Below are 22,891 nucleotides of genomic sequence, written 5' to 3' on the forward strand. Positions count from 1 at the left end.
TTCAAAGTCTTGCAATGATATAAAATCTAGTTGTTGATTCTCATTAAGATGGAGAAGATTAAATAGAACTTGGGCATTGCTTGAAATTAAATAATAGCTTTATTGCAGGTCTTTCTAGGAGATAATTATCAAATCAAGGAAAGGAGAGTCCTTAAGATCTGAATCAGGAGGCCATATAAAGAACCGAACAGGTATGGGAAGACCACAGATCTTGTTTCCTCTCAGGCACCAATGAATAGGTATTGAGATTCCTGAGGCATGAAGTTACTTGTTCTAAAAATACTCACCAACATTCTACTGTCAATTTAGGCAGACTATTGTAAAGGGTCTGTCTGGAAAGGGACAGAGTTACAGAATTATGCCATGGCAACAAAGCAAGTCAAATCCTAGAGCCCTAACCTGCAAAGTCTGTCCTAAGGCATTTGATGCTATTTGACCTAAAAGTAGTTTGAAGGAGTACAGGTCTGGCTCTGAATAGGCAGATTGCCAGTGAAGACTAGTTCAAAACTCCCATTTGTTTTCAGGGAGATCATTTGCACCAATAGTTTGGATGGTCACTGGCCCATGGTTGTAGCAGTGATGGGAGTATCCTGTACAGACTGCTGACAATTATTTTCTTGTGCTGGCCAGTGGAATCTGAGATACTCTGCTACATATTATCTTCTATGAGAGAAGGTATTAAAAAAATGACAAACAACTGGAACACAGCCAAAGAATACTTGAATTTTTCCCCCCTTGAGAGCTGTATATAGAGGAACTGAAGGAAAGGTCCTTGACTCATCTGTCACTATACAAGAACTCTGCAGCCACTTCAGAGTGGCACATGTTAAATGTCATATACTGTATCTTCCTCAGACTTGAAGAAGGGCTATGAGTCTATCTGGGATTCAGAAAATGCCAAAAGAAAATCCTTTCCTTGAACAAGAGAGGAAAGAGGCACAAAAGGAATTATGCCACACCCAAAGTAGCTGAGTTCTTATCAGGGGTCAGAAAATAAAATACAGGCCTTGTAATTCAGACCAGAAAAAGATGACACAGTTTATCTCAAAGTGTTCATCAAGGGATAGATGTGGTGGGAGGAGAAACACTCATGGTAAGCAGTTTGTTGCAACATGGCCGTTAAAAAGAAGCAAACTGGCACCAGCTGCATGCTGTCTTGTAAGAGTGAAAGGACGACATTTACTTGACAGGACCTGCAGTACCTTGCTGAGAACAGAAGAGAGTTCTCAATAGGGCAGAATGAAATGCTACATGTGGACTACTTCTTCAAATCCTTTTTCACCTTCATCCATACTACCCTGACAGAAAAGAGAGCCTACTTGACCCAAAGGTGAGGCGAGGCTGAGGAGGAAAAGCAAACAGAGCAAGAATTAATAACAGGAATCTGAAGACCCTGTCAGCCTACCCATCTGGAAATCTGGGCTTTTAACATACACTCAAGTTATAGAAATCACACTATATACTCCATTCCTGTGGGAGAGGATGGTTTAATGAGACAGTCAAGAAAAAAATCCACAGCAGTGCAGTTTTTAAAAAATAAGAGAAACTCAGAGTACAGTGAATACATGTTAACAGTTATATTGCCAAAGATTGGTTGCGGTTTAGTTTAAAATATTACAAGAAGGCAACAATTCACTTGTTGACCCATTAAAAAAATAAGAGCTTCTTCAACATGTTCCTTGCTTTGACAGACATATTACAAGACATTATTGTAAATCAATAAAGATTAGGTAGTCTTTTTGTTAGTTACTAGCTTGTTTTGCTCAGCAATACAGAACAAAGTCTTCATTTTGAAAGCAAAAATATATTACTGGAATTATAGACAAGGAGTCAGCAAATTTGAGTTTACTGGAATTCTTATCTAATTACTAAATTACATACTACCCTCCAGTCACAAGTCTAATCTGAAAGGGGCTTCTCAAATTATCTGTTGCCTAAAAGGGATCAAGCTGTAAGTGGGCAAATTCCATGTTTTACAACTTCCAAAACCTTCACAGTATTATTCATTCAGTATTAACTTTAGCTTCTATTATCATGTTACCTTTTTTCTATGTAAAAAATTTAATATCTGTATTTTATACTATTTCTATATCTAATATTATTTCAGCCTATAGACATGAGCTGATTGCTATACAATCTGTGGTATTAACATACTAGTTCTATTTGGCAATTACAATAAGGATGTGGGAAATGAACAAGTATGTCAGGAACATTTGATAGTGAAGTTTAAAGCCAGAGAAGATTTACTGCAGAAATTCAAATCTTCTTAAATACAGTTCTCACAGTACTAAGAGCTGCACTTAATGTTGGAAACCAGCTTACAGTGCTCAGTTTCCCACTTAAACCACATAATTCTCTCTTGGCATGACGAAAACCCTCTGGTTTGCTTTAATCCAGAAATGATGAAATGTTTTTAAAAAACAGACCAGATTACTATTTTATAACTCAAATAAGACCAAAGTGTTTCTAAAGGACAATTATTAGCCTGGTTACTTATTCTAACAGTAATATTTTATGTCTTTACGTGTGAAACGTATGAGCTCTATGAAGCAATGAAGAAAGCAATACATTCATAATGTCATGTAATCCACTGTAATTTACTACCAGTAAGTAGCATTTTGTGAAGTTTTTATATGTACATGTGTTAATACATATATGGAGAAAACACTAAATATTCACAAACATCACAGTTTCACATATTATTAAAACAGTGTTGCCTTTGAGTTTCATATTTGAATGTGGTATTTCAGGTAGCTAATTCCAGCAGCAGCAGAATAGAGCAATTAGCTTCTATGAAAAACAGTATCATTCTTTTAATTAATACAAAAATGGTGATTTTTTTCATTAAAGCTGATAAAGCCCATCTCACTTCACACCAATTACGAGCTTTCTTAACTCCACGTAGGCAGTGATTGAACTTGTTTTCTAAGTACATCTGCGCTGTTTCAGTATTTCCATATCTAAGTGTCTTATCTATGTCTTTGACTGACAACTTTGGCACTATTCTGTAACATAAAGCAGCTATTTTTAAAGTACATATATAAATGTATAAGTATATAAGGATACTGTAAACAATCCACTGGTAAATGAAAATGGCATTGGACTACCCATAACACAAATTACAAAGAGAAAACAGATTTCATACTCTTATATAAAACAAAGCAATACTGGGAAAAATGCACTTAAATATTGAAATGAGGTTACTACAGTCTTAGAAACAAACAAATATATTATTCAGATGTGACTTCCGATGTTTTATAAGTGGAGAAGTAAAGACAGAAAATGAAGGTAAAGTCTTAAATATCACTAGATATGCTTCACCTTTGCTAGGAAGAGTTCAAAACTTCCTCCACCACAGACAATCCTTGTCCCCCTCTTTTTTTTGGTATATTTTTCCTCCTTCCATGTTTAGACTTCCAATTCTTTCATTCACATATATCCTAACCTGAAAGTAGAGCTGCCTTATCAAAAGAGGTAAAGATGTTATTCTGTACACAAAAATGTTGCTATTGGTATGAAAACAGTCAATAAAGGGATGAAAAACTTATTTTTTAATACTTCTTAAAAAGTGGTTAGAAACGTATTACTAAAGGTCTTTGTGTTTGTACTTGTAAAGGATTAAATCAGATGCTGTATATGGATTCACCCCAATGTTCCTGGGGATTCAACAGCTCTCATATGCATTAAGGTTGTGTGGTTCAAACATCAGCTACAAACCAAACTGATTTAGGTTCCTGCTGTTCATAAAATTATCTTAAGTATCATGACACTGATTTGCTATACAAGTTCAGTCTGTCATGTCACGCATTTCTTAGGCAGTTTGTGAGTTTTGCAAAAGGCAGAACTTGGCATATGGCTTCAGAACAGGACCACGAGAGTTACTATTTTAAAGTATATTTTTATTATTGAAGCATATGGTATGTTGGCAGTCTCATTCACTGTTTCTAGTTCCCTGCATCTATCCCAGTAGGGTTTGGGAACATGGGAATAAAGCAGGCTGAACAAAGAATAAAAAAATATGTCAGCCTCCACTTTCAAGGATACATGGTGCCCTGCTCAAAAAGAACATCTGGTCTTCAGACATTTTGGAGAAAAAATATGCATAGAGACAGAAAATGAGAAAATGGCCACAAAATAATTTCCCTGTTGTTTAGCCCAAGAACACTTCACTTAAAAATATCTTTAATAGGCATTCAATAACTACATTTAAAACTCTATTTCCAACGTTCTGCAATACATTAATGCCTTCAGGACATCATTTTTTTTTTTTCAGGAAGAAAAACTGTAAGGAAAAGAAAGAATCTGAAGAATCGACCTAGAACATGTATTTATAATGTGTGCACAGATTAACAGCCACTCATGGAGATTAATTTTTTTCAAACAGGAGATACGACAGGCAGATAATCAGTTCACACGCTGGAACTGCTGTTTGGTAACATAGTGAATACTAAAGTCCCAGTTATAAGTCTTAATAAAAATGGGAAAAATAGTATTCCCAGTATCATTATGTGGTAATAAAAATCTGCAGTTCGCAGGCTGCAATTAAAAGGTAAGGTAAAATAAAAAGGAAGATGGCTTGTAGAGAAAAGACTCTGCAGGCTGACTGGTGTGAGCCTGGCACTATCAAGGTTTATGACATCTACCTACTACCTCATCTAAAGGTACATGGAATATTCATTCTACTTGCCTATAAAGTCTCTTCATTGTGATACTATAAGCATATTAAATTAGGTAACTTGGAAGAAAGTGGTTTAGATCTTAGGGCTCTTACAAAAAATTCTGTGTGGAAATGACTCAGTAACATTTCTCTTTTAAAATTCCATTTCTGAAATGGTTGCATGAAGATAATCCTGACTACAAATACACTATTTGCTGTCCTAAATTAATTTATTTACTGACCTGCATTGGTTTAGAAACTCTGACATCTATGCATACAAACATTTGTTAAAATAAAATAAAAAAGAAAAAAGGAAACAAAACTCAGCTTTTTTCCCCTCTCCATTTGCTGAGATTGCATCTTGTGACTAGAACAGCATCTTTGACCTCTGCCTTATCTCCTTCATAAATACACCATCACGTCAAAGCCTGATATGAACACTGGAGCATACCATTGCATTTACAGAATTTCTGGAAAGGAGTGTTCTACTGCATAAAACTAACACCCTTCTTTCCATTCTTCACTTGTTGCCAGATTAACTATTAAGTTAATGTCTTTTTCCTAACTGTTTGTGTACCATTCAATGACTTGTAAACTAGTGGGAAATGAAAATGCACTACATTTATTGAAGTCAAAGTTTTTGGACTAAGACTTTAGAAGGCCTTTGAGGGAATCAATGAGAAGTTTATGCCTCTCCCCTCCACCTTCTCACAAATATTGAACAAACTACAAATTGGTTAGGATGTAATAATACCTGCTCCACTATCAGAGGGCTCAAATAAGAAGGACAGTATTATTATTTTGGGGAAATTTGAGAAGTACACATGCAGAAAGCTAAAGTGTAGCATAAAATAATTGTGAACACTAAAAACCAAGACAAACATCCAAACAAGCAAAGGGCTTACGAAGAAGAGCTTTATTTTTCACGCCAAGATCTACTATGAACTAACCATTAACTCATTCACTATCGGACACTGGAAGGATTCCAAGTTGTGCCTCGTAATATTCCATAACAATGATCCACGGAAGGAAGGTCATTGCAAAACAATTATGCAGACATATCCATAAACAATACCTAATTTCAGAACATTACCAGCAGACTGCAATAGCTACAAACATAACACGTGCCAAATGCAAAATCAAGTGGTAAATGTTAATGCATTAAGTGAGGTGGATATGTTTGGTGCCCCAGCAGGAATAAAAAAAGTAACACAACATTCAAGAGGACATTTTATTACAAAATGTGTTTTTAAGGAAACTTCAGGTGAGTTCTCTATGGATGCTGCACCCTACTGCCTTGCTACCCCAGCAACAGCAGAAACAATATTTTGCTATTTTATGTAGCTGAAAATAAAATAATTGTGTCAGAATTAAGTGAGACATGTACCTGGAAAGGTGAGGGCACCTGACTAGTGGAAGAACCAAATGATGGAGGAAAAAGCCATCAGTATTCTGGTTTTCACTTGATTTGGAATTACAAATAACATTTTTTTTATACAACATTTCTTTAAATATCAATTTGATTGATATTTAAATACTACAATACTATTAAAAACTCTTATCAATTTATTAATTGTGTTTTAACAATGAGCCAGTATGTCTTTCCTCCAGATTTCAAAAACAGAATATCTACCCGTCATGTGATGACTCAGGCCCAATGTCTTCGCTACTGTATCAAATATAGCTGGAACCAACATTGTTTTCACACCTAAAAGGGATACAGAATGATACAAGTTCTCAGCCTTTGTTTCTATGCAATACTTTTACTTTCAGAGCTTACTTGATACAGCGCCTTATAAATTATAAAATTGCATTTAGCAATTTCTTTGATATATGTACTATTTGCAAGCCACTCTGCATAGTCTACCAAAAAGAATGAAACAACTAAAATGTATTTCTTTAAATATCAGTCTTTCACTTGATAGGCTAACATACATGCAAACTAGATGCTGTTCATACCCTCCTCCTTCCAGAAATAGGAGGCTGCAACTCCTTCTAGATGCTAATAAGTACTCCTATGGGGTAGGACCCAATCTGTTACCTTCCAATCCCCAATTTCAGTTTACATGAAAATCATACATTCTAATATGAAGAAAAAGAAAAAGTATTCCTCAGGACAGTGCTATGAACAGGGAGTTAAGTGATCCACCATTTCTATACCGCTCTCTGCCCTTTTTACATGTGCTTTACACGCTCACCACTACAAGCTGTTCAATTGAAAAAAGAGCCAGCTAGTTGACAAGTTATTGTCAAAATACTGTCTCATGGAGATGACTGTACATTAGTCTCAAATATGTTCCCATACTATCTTTAAAAATCAGACAAAAGTTTGGTTTTTAACCAACTGATGCATATTCAGAAAGGGGAAGGTCAACAGAGCACACACTCGGAAGGGAACTAGGAAGCTGGAAAAGTGAATTGATAGATGACCTCTAGAATCACTTTTCATCCTAACTGTATTTAAAACAGGTTTAAAATGATTAAGGAGACTCTAAAAATATCCTAAAAATGTTCAATGTGATATTCATGGTCATTACTTAGGCATATTTGCTTCCTAAGTTTTCCAATTCGGAAGTGCTCCTACAACGTATTAAACTGAGAGCTTAGCAGTTTGTAGGTAATTAATTTTTTCACTTGTGGATCTAGAAAAGGTTATTGCATTGCACTGGCTTTCTAGACTTCCATCTTTCAGGCCTTCTTCCTTCCTTCATTTCAAAGGGTATTTCATTCAACAAGTGGTAGTGTTTTATTTTGAATTTTTATAACCTAAATTTTGGTGGATAAAAAGTTCCTACTGGAACTGCTAGAACTACTCCCTGCACCCCATTTTACAAGTTTTCATCTAGGCTTTGAAACTGCGTGCCCTGAGTCAGTACAAAGGTGTTCTCATCTACCTGAGCACAGAACAGTATCAAAATGTGTAACATTTCAGGATGAATTCTTTTCAGTGACACAAAAATTGGAACAACTCAAACACATGACAAGTGGTATCCAAACAGACCTACTCTCGGTTACTTCCTATGTAAAAAATGAACCTCCCTCTCTGAAAGAAAACAGATGGATGAGAAGTTTTTTCCCAAAAGGAAGTACTCTGCTTATTTGCTTAGGGGCACATACAATTACATTTCATGGTCTGTACCAGTCAACCATAAAAAATGCCCTTAAATGATCATTGTGAAAGCTGTATATAATGGGATGAAAGTTAAAAATTTTCTAAAACTTTAGAGAACATACAGATATGACTGAATAGCTGAAATTAGTAAGACAATTGGGGTAAACACAGCAAATAAAGCTCTTTTAGGAAGGTAAATCCCAAATAATTGGTTGGATTAACATGCAGAGTCTTGTGTCTCTCAGTTTAATGATCTCTACACTACAACTTCTGTGTCTCAGAACAAACAATGCAAAACCTCATGACTGAGTTACCTCTTTATGATCTGAGCAGCAAGTCCTCATAATTGCTATTCATTATTATGGGATGCACAGCACTTCTGACAAGAGCAATACAATCTGGACCTAATTTCTAAATGTTCTCGCTTCAGAGTTTTGCCACAAATTGTCAAAATGCCCACCACTGCCCAAAGATTCATTTCTCTATTGTTCAAAGACATAGAGTTTTTCACCCAATCTCAGGAACTGGAGGACAACCAAAGTGCTCTCTAATACTTTTTACATGCAATTTCCTCCACATCTACAGGTATACAATTGTGCTCCAGTCTTGATAAAAGTCAGTCATGAGATCTTAGATTACATGCTTATGGTTTGCTCTTCCTAGCTCAATATTTTTAGCTACTATACTAGGCTAAAACCTAAATAAAATCTCTGCATCTAGATCTCCATTTCAAGGTCTCTTTGTGTGACAGGAACTCATATCCCACTCCATCCTTCTAATAATACCTGAAACATCCAAAAATGCTGAGCACCTAGAGTCCTGCCTGACTCTGGAAGAAAGAGTGACCACGGACCCTAAAACTTGAAAATCTAAGTCAGGTCCACTAAAAATCCTGGAAACTTTAGTATGGCCTCTTGACTCTCTGATTTAAGATGTACCAATGTATGTAATCATCACAGTGTTTCCAGCATTAGAACATTATTTGGCCTCTGTAATATGCATTACTGAATTTCTTATAGCACAGTGATCTATGAGCCCTACCCCTTAGCTCTGCAGATCAGCCCCACCTGCCTACCAGAGACATAAACCTCAATCTTCCCACTCAACCCTTCTGTTATCCTCCGCATATCTCTGCTCTTCCTGTAAGTTGAGTTCTCCAAGACACTTTGTAGGCCTGAGTGGATGCCAAGGAGGTTGCAAAACCAGAATTAGTTCTCTATCTCTTGGACTGGAGAGGGCATACCTGCAGCTTCACAACCTTTTTCCTCTTTCCCTAACTTTGTGCAAGACGTGAAAAAGAATATGTTCTGTACAAAGCTGGTATAGCCATTCAAAGGAGCTTTGCTTTCTCCACTATTTAAAAATTCTTCTAGTAAAGCTGAAGCACAGACCATCAAAAACTACGAGTGTACAGGGAGATCTGGTATTTCCTAGCAGTTATCAGAGTTTGGCTACTCATTCAAACAACATGAGAAACAGGAAAACAAAAGGAAACAAATATTTCTTCCGAGCAAAGTCAAAAATCATATGATGGCTAGAGTTTCTCATGAAAGCCACCTTCACTTAAAACCAAAAGTACATTTCTAATTAAAACAAACAAACAAAAAAGAAATACAGAGACTTCATAAGAAATTACAATACTCCAGATTTGTTACCTTCAGAGAAGATAAAACCACAATGACTTTGGATAAATTGATATCATGAACTGGTTTCATTAGAAACAAATATGCCACCACACACTGTTGCATCACATATAGTCTCTTTTACTACAACAAAAAGTGTAGACAAAATCTGGAAATTACTTGATAATGCTGGTTTGAAAATCACTTACATGAATGAAAAAAGCACAAATTCTCCCACAGAAAACCTCCCAATCAATCAATAAAGAAACTGTCCAGAAGTGCCTGTTCATAAAAAGAACCACCTGTAGCAGGAACAAATTCATGGCAAGTAAAATTGGAGTAGACCCACAAAGAGCAGAAAAAATTAAGCTCTGTGAGCTCACAAAGCTAGAATAGGGTAGATACCTTTCAGAAGTATTTTATTTTGAGGTGCCCCTTGCCAACTGTGATTCTTCATGTCTAGAAATGCTACAATGCCATAACTGAAAATGGATAGCCAATTCTGTTGTGTCCTGTGTGCTCCAAAACCTAGACACAAACTAAGGGAATTTTTTTAAAACTTAGACAGCTGAAGTGTCCCCACAGACAGTTTCAATCACCAGACATTCATTCCATGCTCTCTTTTCACTTTCAAAGAGTCTGAATTCAAACTTCCAGACCGTGTGGATTTGCATGTCAGCAGATAGTATTTAGAAAGCAGCTGTTAACCTGCTGTTGGTCTTCCTATTGTTTGCCCTGGAACATTTTCTTACTATATTTTGCATAACATTTCAACCTGTTGGTATTCTTTTATAAAGTGTCTGACCACACTTGGACATTCCTTAAAGTTCTGAATAGTCTCAGCTTGTCATAACTTCCTATGTTATGAGTATCATAAAAATAATTAAGAACTGCCCATACAGCATTTCATCGAAAACATCACAGTCTTAAATAGAGCTGCCCCACTTCTCACTCCTCTTCCCTACAATAAAGAACGACAAAAAAATAAAAAACCCTGTAGTCTTAAAGCTGATTATTAGAGGACATTTACAATACCATATATCTGCCTTCACACCAACTGCCTCAGCATGTCAGACTGAAAGCTATTTTGTTTGCTTTTGTTGCACTGAGGCCATTTGAAAGTTCCCCTATTCACCGAAAGGAAGGGAGGGCAGGGAGAGGCAGAAATGATGGCTGCTTTGATTTAGTTGCCTATGAAGAATCTACATACTCACCTTTACAGGGAAACTACCTTGTTGCAAAATGCAGAGTCCATGACCGCTAAGAGTAATAGCCACGCTAATTTTTTCAGAAAATGTTAAATTGGACTGCTGAGCATTAAGCAACTTTACACACACGCAGTTGTAATTGAAAGAAAATGATTGTACTACTTACTTAATAATTAATTACTAATTAATTCTTTGCTAGGATTTGTCTGTCCTCCCAACTATTGATGTTTTTCCTGCTCTACTATGACACATACAAGTATTAGAGTTCTGAAGAACTACTTAGGTAATACAGATGTTCACGTGGCCTTTCACTTCATAACAAACTCATCAGCAGAATGTGCTGTAGTACTTTTGGCCGAGAGAGTCAACCTTAGAAATTAATACATGGAAGATGTGAGGTTTCATTTCAGATGTTTCCAGATTCTATTTTCTTTCCAAAAGATCTAACTACAAAAAATTATTTGGTTGCTGACAGGTCAACTAAGTGCCAGGTAGCAAAACTATTGATATTCTCTTCAATAAAATGTGCTTCAGTCAAAATTGCACTTTTAAGGAAGAAATTATTTCTTGTTATTTCTCTCTACATCTGATTCTTTGTAGTAAAATGAGGCTAATAACTCTGGTATGTACGAAATACTATGACAAACAAGGTATGGAGATGAAGATCATGTTCTTTTAGTAACAGGAGAAACTGCAGACCCACTGCAGACTTCTGTTAAAACTAGGAGATGACTCAGCTGTCTCCATTTAAGGCTATTTCATGCAGCAGCAGTTGCAAGGGAACTGAAGCCAAATTACATACTTCGGTTAATTTTTTTTTCCACTTTAAGCTGTGTGACCTTCAGCTCAAAGATACTGTGCTTCATTTTGCTCATTTATTACAATCCATTGAAAATACAGAAAGTTTTAGAATGGCAGCTACGAATAGATTTAATTATTCTAGAAAGTATGACTGAAAAACATTTCTCACAGTCACAGCTACAGAGGAATGGTCCACATTTAGAGAAGTGCAAATATATTCTGGCATTCAGCAATAGATGCCTACAGTATTTAAATCAAAATGTTCCAAGATAGAAAAGGTGGTTTATCATTCATTCCACAATGTTTATCATTCATCAAATGTAAAAAATCTGAGTATTAAAGAACAGCAGCCAGCTTTTTAAAGCAGGATAGTATGCAGAATCTGAGTAAAATCTTTTGCTTGTTAAACCTCCATGCTCATGAAAAGTCCCTGGGATAGCAGTGAAGATCGTCCTGTTCCCTCATTTTCCCATGCTACTTGTCCATAGTGACAGCAGCCTAGGAAGATTGCTATTTCTAGACTTCTAGACCCAATTACTCAGCTAATGACAAAAGTGACTACTATTATGCTTAATAATTGCCTAACATTCTTCTACTTAAGCATAAGGGTTAGGCTCCTGTAAAACATACACAGCTTGAAAGAATTTAAGTTAAAAAAAAAAAAAAAGCTTTATCAGCACTGGTTTTGACTCCACAGTTCATTTTTCTCTTTCCATTCTGAAAATTTCTTTCTCATGTAATCAAACTCACCATCAAACTAGAAGCTACATCCTCAGTATCAAACACCATCTACACAACTACACATGCTATTTTAACATCTTGCTGACTAGCCATTGGCAATTAATTCAAGTTTCTTCCTGTAGTTTTTGGCATGTAGCTTCAATTGATACAATAATGGATTGTCAACGTGATTCGTATTTCCACTATAGTCAACATCTCTGCTCCACCTGAAATGCTCAACAACCACTACTTTACAAAGGGTGAGGTCAGACATGCAAATTCAAGGACTCAAGAGCTTTTACACATCTTCAGCTCCTGTTTTGTTTAATAATAACAAAAAAAACCCCCTAGGGAATTCTTTGCCAAGACTGTGTCAATTCCTTATTCTGCTTCTTAGTTCCTAAGATACTAACCACAAGCTGAAGTTTTCCACAGCCTAAGCAGAGTTCAGTGAACAAAGGAAAACCAATTAGAGACACCAGATATTGATACCCAGTTATTTTAAACCCAGCAAACAGTCCCCAACATCCTAAAAGAAAGCATTAGAAATGGATTTCTACCTGGAAATGGCCACTCTAGACAGTAAACATTAGATGTAATAACATTTGTGACAGGTACACTAGACTGGTATAACAGAGTGATTATACCTATTTGCATCAGACTGCTGTCTATATGACAGGGTACTGACTTCCATGGTATAATTCAGAAAAACTATGGATAAAATTTTAAAATTGAATGAAAAAAGCTTTCCTGGGAAAGACCATTTGGGGAGAAAGCAAAGCAGAAAACAGGCATTCAAAGGAGTATAAGGATTTTTCTGTTTCCACGGAGTGGGGAAGAAACAGTATTTATCAGACACTGGGGATTCAGAATTTGCAAAACACAGTCAATGTGCAACACTGGCTAATTAATTTTAAGGATTTTTTTTAAATTTAAGTTTAAATTTAAGTTTTAATTTAAGGTAAATGAATACTACACAGAAGCTTCCAATGTATTGTGGGGGTTTATATGTTTTTTAGTAAGCAAAATCTTAGCATTTGTGTTGTCTTTCTAAAGATTAGGCAAAAATTTTACTTAAGGAAATTCAACAGCTCAAAAATTTATAGCTTTATCTTTGTCATATGTTTTACTATCTATTTTTAAGATTTATACCTAAAATATTAAATTTTTAAGGTATTAAGTACAGGGAAGTATAAATACACTAGTAAGTACCATTCGAAGTGTCAATAAAATTTTTAGTCAGAAACAAGTGTTCTGTAAATAAAAATAAAATGTAGGGAAAACAACTTGCAGTTGTCCAATAAAGAAAGAGAATTTGTCTCCTTGGAAAACCTGGTCTAAGATTTTAAACTGAGAGGTACTCTCAAAAGGATGTCTCACAGATTACATACCTGACAGTGTAAATATAAGGAAATATCGCAACAGTCCTGATATCTATTTTTAATCTAGAACAACCAACTATCATTATAGATTAAAAACTGTGTTAGGAAGATTAAACTACTAAAGTCACCTACACTACTTGCTTTTTATATTTCTCTTGCACTGTAGAAATTTAAGATAGTACTTACCCCAAGCATGGTGTTCTAAAGCATACCCCACCCCCAGCCCAATAAATTAAGCTAAAACCAAACGACTTCACTGAAATTTATGAGGTATTGCTAAATTATGTGAACAACTCTACCTTCAAGGGAAGGTTTAATTGAAAGGTTTGGTGACTATATTTTTACATTAAAGCCACATGAAACTCACACGGTAGCAAGATTTGTACTTTGAATTTATGTGGTGTTTATCTGCCCAAGGTTACCAAAAATCACATCTAACATACCTTGGCAAAGAAGACTGTGAGGTGCGTTTCACTGCCAAGTATCCAAATCGGAAATTTTGGAGACTTCAAATAGGAACCAACCTAAAAAGACACAATAAAATCAGAAACACAAAGCAAACCCAGAAAAGTCACCTAGTTAGTGACCAAGTTAATGAAAATTCAGTCAGTGCTCTGACAACTAATATAATATGTTCAATAAAACGACATAACTGTGTAAAATACATAGGTTCTAATTTTGATCACTGACTGCTGTTTGACTTGGAAAACAACATAGCTTAGGATAATTAACATAGCTTAGGATAAATAAGACATCAGACATATATAAGACTGTGGTATCAATGATATCCCTTCACTTCAACCTTGGTGACACGCTCTGAACACTGCACACTACTCCCATGCTTAGCAATACTATAATTGGATGCTAAATGAGGTAGAAGTCCACTTGACTTATTAGTTGGTTTTGGATGAATCAATTCAGAATTGACATTTATTTAATAAATGAAGGGACAGCTAGTTACAGTCCATACACCAACGTTCTGCCAACTACATTAACCTCTTTAACCCTGAGCTAAGCTAAAGGAATTCAACAGAGATTGAAAAGACAGCAAAGAACAACCAAAAAAGTTTTGAAATAAAGAGTATTAACACTGTTTCAAAAGCAGCCTTTGTTTTCCCTATTAAACTGTCTTTATCTCAACCCATAAGTTTTCTACCTTCTACCCTTCTGATTCTCTCCCTGATCCCACTGGTGGGGCAGTGTGTGAGTGGGTGCATGGTGCTTGGCTGCTGGCTGGGGTTAAACCACAACAGTAAGGTACAAAATTTCTCAAGTAAGAACCTGAAATCAAGAGATTCTGTGTCACAACAGGAAGAAACAATATGGACTAGGGTGTCCATCAGTTACTTTCAGATATTCAGAGATAAACACATTCACAACAGCAAGCCACTTTGGGACCTCACAGTTTTATAACCATCTACATAACTTGCATTAAGAGTTATTTCAGTAAAAACATAAGCTTCTAATTAGCTATAATAAATGAGTGCAATAAAGTTCTAATTTAAGTAGCATCAAACAACATTTACTCAATAAGATGCATTTAAGAATTTTATTATATTTCTACTATTTTAATATATTAGTTTTAATTTGAACATAATTTGAAAGTTAAGATCTCAAATTGTACATAGTAAAGCTTTCAGTAAAACTGTTAAAAAAAGCCCACAACACCATAATGAAATAAAATTTTTAAATTATATAGAAAACAGCTTACCTTACAATATCTCAGAGATTCCATCAACGTCAAAAAGCCTACTGTTGCCTGTTTGTGTATGCCAAGAAGTTCTGTTCAAAACAAAACACAACATTTATTCAAGAAAAATCTGCAAATCCTATTTTAACCCATTTTTTCTTACTTTTAAAATTAGTCAAGTAATAACTTTAAGGCATGCACTTCTAGTAACAATGGCAAATGATTAAGGTACAACCAAAATTATAAAGTCTTAATAATTTCCCTCTCTATAAAGTAAGAGCCAAACTCATGGTTTTAAAAGTTTACTGTTGATAGCCTCTTTCCAAAAATTTTTGGAATTAGTAGGAGATGAAGTACTTTCAACTTACACCACAATTATTCTCAGAAAAACCTACAAAAACCAGCTATCTTGGAGAGGAAAAAATCCCATATATATGCACATATGTATTTTTCTTCCTCCCTCCCTCTTTTTTTTCTTCTTAAAGAGTTCCTTGGCCATATTTATCTAAACATTTCAAATTCTGAGTAATAAAACACAATTTTGCAAAAAAATAGTTTCATTAGTAGGAAAACTAATTTGATCTTCTGTACTGACTTCCACTTAATGTATCATAGAACTCTCAAACACACACACAGCTGTCAGGAATAGCTCAAATATTTATGTACTACTGATTGAAAGAGCACTTACAGAGCCTTATTTGAGGTTCTCTAATAAAGAACGAGAAAGTACTTCAAAATTCAAGCTTTGAAACGAATTATAACGATTTGGAAGAATGTCTGGGCTTACATATACATCATCTCAACAGTTCCAAGTACTGTCTGCTTGGAACAGCTCTGCTAGGTCCCCAAACACTGCCTAAACAAGAGCAACACATACCTGGAAACATACATCATGATCAATTTAATAAGATCTGAATTTCCTTTTTTCCCAGTGAACATTGACTTTCGCATTTGAAAGTTCCCTCTAAAACACTAAGTTGCAACTATATTTTTTAACATTGATGATTCATGTACAACAGCATAAAACTATGAAGTCTTTATGAGCTAAAGCCTCAGGACAATAGCAAGTGTAAGAAACCATTCTAAATCTTAAAAAATTCTGGACTGGAAGAAATCAACTCTGCATTTCATTGTAACTCACAGCACTAGGTATGGTATGCCATGCTCCCTTCACCAACTCCAAGCTTATTGAATTTTGCAACAGTGCAGAACAATTGTTATAGTAGTGGTTTAACTTTTCCCTCTACTGTTAAGTGAAAAAAAATGCATCCAATTCTGAAAATCAAAACCCAAAAAACTTACGAACTTGTTCACTACCTTTGTGGCCTGGAAGTACAACTCCTTCCTTAGAGTGTTGGCTATACGTATTAAAAGGCTCTTGCAGTGCAAAATTCTTTGATCTGAAACTGTGCTTTCATGGATTATCTTCAAATTTGCTTGGAATTAATTCAGGGGTGCACAAGAATACTTTGCAGAACCCCATTATCTCACTGACTTACAGGTGTGTTGCTATAAATTGCCATACACTGATGCAATTCATCCTTTCTTTGAGCTGAGAGCAAGAGGGGCTATAGCCCAACCAAAAAGAAAAATAGTGAAGGATCCTTCAAACTAGTGAATAGCTATCATACAGAAACAGTACATTTATATGTGCAGTGACAGGAAACAAGTTACAAAACTAAGCAATAGTACGTTTAAGAAATAATTTAACACATCACATGTATTTCTTAAAAATATCACATGTATTTCTCTAAAACAAAAATCAATGTAAGGTTCAGTCTGCTAAACAAAGGCTTCAGGTTTAGGATCCAATGCTTGGAACAGAACAATAAAGCCACATATAAACAGTGTTTAATATTCAGAGAATTACTTAAAAAGATTCTATGATTCTATTATCACGTACTTTGTTCCCCGACAGATAACTACATGAGAACTGTGACTGATAAGGAGAAAGATGGGATTCTGGGTACAACAGTAGCCACAGAGTGTGAATATCCTGAATAGTTAGTAGTTCAATCGACTGTGTGTCTTGAAGCTACTACGTTAACTTCAGCTTGTAGTCATTGGTGTCTACTCATGCCTCCTTCAGAATTAGCCAACGGAGAAGACAGACACAAAACCAAAAATCACTTCTGGATGACTTATGAGCAAAAAAAAAGGAAGACTAGCTGTCCTAAATCAAAGTTCATCCTGTGAATATCCTCACTCCACAAAGAGAAAAGACCCCTGGAACAGATCTGATAACACCACAGATCACCTAGGAAAATAAATAAGTATGCCCCTTGCAAGAAAGTTAGTTTCTCTTTTTTGGAAAAGCATTTTATGAAGCACTCAAATTTTTAAAGAGAGGGAAAACCGGAGCCTTTAAAAAAGGTCAGGCCCAAACTAAGGATGGTTTATCAGTCACACTGAGGACGTGAGGATTCTGGTACCAACCGCACCGGCACATCGCCACCCAGCGGTGACACCAAACACCACAAACTCCCGGCACTGCTTGGGAAAAGCAGTTACAGCCTCATCTGAACTCACAGGAAATTGATACACTGCACATAAGAATAACAGCCCTGAAAAAGTAGAAAAAAATCTACTTCCTCATATCTTCCCACTGTGGATATCTGTGGCAGGAGAAGCAACTACAATAAGAAGAAAGGTTTAAAGGAGAATACATAGATAGTCAAAGAAGAGGTATTTTTACCACTGGTGGTCAAGAACAATTCCAGCTAATAACTCCTACTGTATTTGGAAAATATGCAGTAGTGTAAAAGTCAGAGCTCTAAGTAAAATCTGCAAACTACCAGGTAATTCCTCAAGTTTGCAATTCAGTATGTTTTGTCACTGCTAAAATTACTGACAGTACCTTTAAAGTGGTTTATAAACTATTTTAATTATTTACTATTAATTAAAAACTGCTTATCTAAACAGCTGAACAAGAGGTCAAGTGACTTCAGATAACTTGTGAATAAAAAAGTCACCAAACATATTCAGTCCTTGTTATTTTGACATCTGCAACTCTTCCAGATAAGAAACTCACAGCACTGGCCTGAAAAAGGCTGAAGGCTACAAAGAGACACAAAATACAAAAGAAATGATGGAAGAAAAAAAGATGACAAAAAAGGATTGTTAGATGCAGCCAAAATTCAGTCTTGTCTAAGAAGCTGTGAACAGTACTGGCTGCTCCTTCTTTTTGATAGACTTGATAGATCTCTTGATCACTTGATAACAGATATGATTATAGACTTAAGACAGTGAATAAGTTGGCTTTGACTATAATTATCCCAAGGGCTTGAAGAAAATGGAGAGCTCCCAATAGTAAAGTCCATTACTTGACTGGTCAAAAACTAACAGGTCACATAACACCAAATCCTCAAGAAGTACTAAAGATCATTTTCTGCTCCCCCCAAAAAGAGACAGATGTTTCTTTGGGAATTCTGCTTCTGGATTTTTAGGGCAGAATTGACTGAGAATCTAAATGTGGAATATTACTCAGTGCAAAATGAGTTCAGCATTCTCAGAAAAGGAAAGAATTCCAACTTGAAGAACTATGGAATAAGGCCTGCCAGAAAGATAATCTGAAAGACAAAAAAGGGAATGAACTCACAGGTTTCATAAACAGTTTACTGAATTGCAGAAGAGAAAATTATCCCGATGTAAAGGAAAGTTGCAAGAACAATTCAGATTGATTGATCATAATCTAAAAATTCAGAATGATAAATAATAATCTAACTATCAAAAAGGGGAAATTAAAAATACTTAAGAGAACACACAGATAAAACCCAGAAGGTTAATGACAACAAATTTCAGTTAGAAATAGGGGGGATAAGTGACAACAATGTTTTATACATGCAGCAGGAATCAGGGTAGGAATTGAGTGATAAAACACAAAATGAAATGAGATAAAGAAAACACAAGTATTGAAAGCCATCTCTGCTTTAATTAACAAAAAGGTATATGATATACCTTTATATACTCAAGACGAGTAATGATGAGATAATGCCGTCGGCCACAAAAAAAAGAATAAAATTGGCTAAAAAACTGCAAATGAGACAGGTCTGTTCAAGCTTGGAGATCTTAATGAAATTCATTATATAATACTCAAGTAGCTAGACAAAGTCAGTCTCTGAAGCACTAATGATTACCTTACATATCAAAGATAGAAGAATTATCAGAAAACTAGAAAAGGGAAAACTGGGTCCTTACCCTAGCAAAAACAACATAAAAAGTTAGAGGAGAAACCCACAAGAAAGGATGATTTTAAGCTCTAAAGGGTTAGTAATCAATTTGCATTACTAGGAAGAAAAAAACCAAAACAAAAAACAACAACAACACAAACAAACAAAAAAACCCAACCAACCAAACAACAACAACAACAAAAAAAAAAACAAAAAACCAAAACAACAAAAAAACAACCAAACAAAAAAAAAAGCAGCCACTATTGGCTCATCAATAATACACTGCAATAATCCATTCTGAATGCTCCGGTAAGAAGTCTACCAAATAAAAAAATGCTAGATACAATACCCAAATGACATTCTATACATCGAAAAATACAGGCTGTAGGGAATCATAATCAAGTGCAAGTCTAAAACATCTCAAAGGAGATTATACTACTCATTCATTGTCAAACCAGAGCATTTAACTTCATGTCTTTAATGGATCTGTTTTGAACCTCAGTTCAAGTCAGTATTTTCAGTGATGACTGAGATGATGGAAAATCATTGTAAAAACATGCTGAGATGTACTTTGAAGAGACTGAGATGTCTCTTTGAAGAGAGAGAAGATATGAACACTTACACAATTCGAACTCTGCTTTCAGATGACCTCTTTGTAAGATGAAATGTGAAAAACCAAAAGCCCCCTAATCATCTTGGTGAGCCTCCACAGAACTCACTCCATGATGTCCATGTCTTTCCTGCACTGGGGAGCCCAGAGGTCACCACTCAGAGGTTGTCCTACAAGTGCCAGAGGGAAATAACCACCACTTCCCTCCATCTGCTGTCTACCCTCCTCCCAGTGCAGTCCATGATGCAGCTGCCTCTCTTTCCCAGAAGGGCACACTGGTGACTGTGCAACTCACTGCCCACAAAGGACTTCGGATCCTTTCCCACAACGCTGCTTCCTAGCCAGTCAGTGCTGTGCTGCCCTATCCTGTTACATGGGCATATTCCATCCCAGACACAGGACTTGGGGTGAATTTCATGATGTTCCTGTCAGACCATTTCTCTGCTCTGATGTGGCTGCTCTGAATAGCAGCCCTGTCCCCAGTACTCTGGCCAACCTTCCCAACTTGCAGGGACTGCACTCCCTTCCATCATCCAGGTCATCAGGTACCTTATAATTTCAACTTGTAGCTGACAATCCTTTATTTCCTGATACTAACATGAGAAATTTCATGCAAGGATGTTTTATTTCCATTTGAAGTCTGCTTAAACCAAAGGGCAGTAAGCAAAGAGACTGTCCAAACAGAAATGGAGCATACTCCAAATCAGCAGGTCAGCGTCTCATAGTACGTAAAAATTACAAACAAGCATAAACTAGAATCAACTTACTCATTCCTGAACATTCTCTGTCTCCATCCCACACGTTAGAAACAGCATGTCCCGTCAAGAGCAGGTTAATCAAACTTTGGCTATATAACAGAAAGAAATTATATAAGAAATTAAAAGGGATGTTTAATTTATTTCTGAAAATGTGTTTATGTCTAACAAATGAAAAATATATTGCATTACCCAGCTAAGCATTTTGGAACTATGTGCCATTACTTAGCACATGTTTGTAATTCAGCAACACTAATTATCATCTCCATTTTTCAACTAAAAACTTCATATAAAAATGTGGCCCTGAATTTGAGAATTATTCCTCTGAAATTCAGCAATAACAGAAGTATTTCCTCAGAACTGATGCACTAAATGGAGTTAGCAGTGAAAAAGGCACACAGTTTTCAGTGTGGCTTTTAGTTAAAGTTATAATTGAATCTGTGTCATGTCAGTGATTTTCCAAAAGAATTATCAGTTAGAAAAACATAAAAAATTAGCCCAAGAAACTATTTTAAGTGGTAGCTACCATATTTTGCAGCTTACCTTCCATGACCATAAACAGGATCTATCAATGGCTCAGTTGCATCTTCAATTTCATTTTTTATGTTTTCAATACCCTGCAGAAAAATTACAAATATTTTTTTCTATCTGAAGGAACAAATTAAAATATTTATACAACAACAGAATTCAATAGTAAAACATTCGGAGGTTGATGTTCTTACATGAACTGATAACTAAATGGGCAGCTTTCTCTTGATATATATAAGGAAGGATGTTTCCAAAACACGTAATTCTCTCAGGTCAGAAAAGGAAAAAACCAAACCAAAACCCAAAAAGCAAAGGACTGAGTTTTTCAAGCCTTTAGGCTGGAAATGTACAGCAATATGGATGAAGATACCATTCCATACATTTATCTAGATTTGACTTAGTTTATCGGTTTATTGTTCACCTTTTACAGAAAAAGGGTTACAATCAAATTTCCTCTTAAAGAAATAAAAAAAAACCACAAAAAATATCAAACAACCCACAAACCTTTGTCAGTATTACAGAATACAGAAAGAGTAATACTCCAAATCTGTTTGTCCATGCTGAATATTGATCCCAAACAGCATCCTTCAGTTCAGGGAAGCTTTTGAATGCTCGTTTGCTAGAAATAAAAAAAACCAACAAACAAACAAACAGCAGAAAAATGTATTTAGATGAAGCGTTAGAATAGCGTCACAAAGCACAAACAAGAACTACTAATACCTAATATGAAAATATCCAAGTCATAGCAGATCTGCTGTTATATACAGAATGACAGAGCAGCTGTTCTGAAGTTACTATAACTGTCATAGAGTCATTAGTATTTACCCATCAGAAGATGATAAATAATTCTGGAGCAATATGCAAAAATGAATGTGGTTTTTTTATGCAAACACTAACCATGAAGATACATTTACTTGTGAAAGAGCTGGGTGGCTTGAACCAGTAATTCTACAAAACACTGTTACTGAAATTGCAAATACACTGTATGTCACCAAAACAACATTTGCCTTACGTGTTCTGAAAGACATTCAGCCCATGAACGGTAGAGGAAAAAACTCCCTTCTACTTAACCAGGTAAAATTATCTTCCAGGCTTTTGAAGAAATTATTATATTTCCCATAAGAATTTAACTTTGTTACACTCTAGCTTTGGAAAAAGCAAAATGTTCACAACCACAAGTGGTACATTAACATTTGGGACACTATCTGGTTGCAAAATATGGTGGTTGCCTGGATGACAAGGTAACACCATGAGATCATATGGTTGAAAGGAATAAGTAAAATAAAAATAGAGGAAAGGAAGATATCCATCAAGATTCCAGTGAAGCAATACACTTTCTATTTCTTGGGATATTTTGAGCTAAATACTGCTTTTCAGAACATGGACATTAGTTTTTATTAATTTGAACTAGATCTGCTTATCTTACACAAACTTAGATATATTATTTTCTTTTTGATTTCTTGCACTTTTAGTAAGTTTTGTTTACAAAAGAAACAAGCATCTGCAAAAATATATCTACAGATAGGTTTACTCTGGCTAGTACTTGAGATTTTTAAACTACCTTTCTGCATCAGTAGAGTATACATGGCATAAAAGGTACACAAGGCAAAGCCAGTTCTGAAATCCATTGCTCTGCT

The 22,891-nt window shown here is 35.6% G+C and overlaps 1 protein-coding gene across 4 annotated transcripts in view; it reads right to left on the minus strand.

The window, feature by feature from the left end:
- Positions 1 to 22,891, minus strand: part of MINDY3 (MINDY lysine 48 deubiquitinase 3) — a 52,668-nt gene that overhangs the window by 14,547 nt on the left and 15,230 nt on the right. For all 4 annotated transcript variants that reach the window (XM_032694866.1, XM_032694874.1, XM_032694891.1 and 1 more), the window contains exons 6-10: positions 21,759 to 21,873; positions 21,270 to 21,343; positions 20,739 to 20,818; positions 15,214 to 15,284; positions 13,946 to 14,026 (exon numbers count right to left, since the gene is read on the minus strand). In XM_032694866.1, the coding sequence (XP_032550757.1) occupies positions 13,946 to 14,026; positions 15,214 to 15,284; positions 20,739 to 20,818; positions 21,270 to 21,343; positions 21,759 to 21,873 (421 nt within the window). The remainder of the gene's footprint in view (positions 1 to 13,945; positions 14,027 to 15,213; positions 15,285 to 20,738; positions 20,819 to 21,269; positions 21,344 to 21,758; positions 21,874 to 22,891) is intronic.

The sequence above is a fragment of the Chiroxiphia lanceolata genome, chromosome 1, assembly GCF_009829145.1.
Source record: "Chiroxiphia lanceolata isolate bChiLan1 chromosome 1, bChiLan1.pri, whole genome shotgun sequence".
NCBI classification, from domain to species: domain Eukaryota; kingdom Metazoa; phylum Chordata; class Aves; order Passeriformes; family Pipridae; genus Chiroxiphia; species Chiroxiphia lanceolata.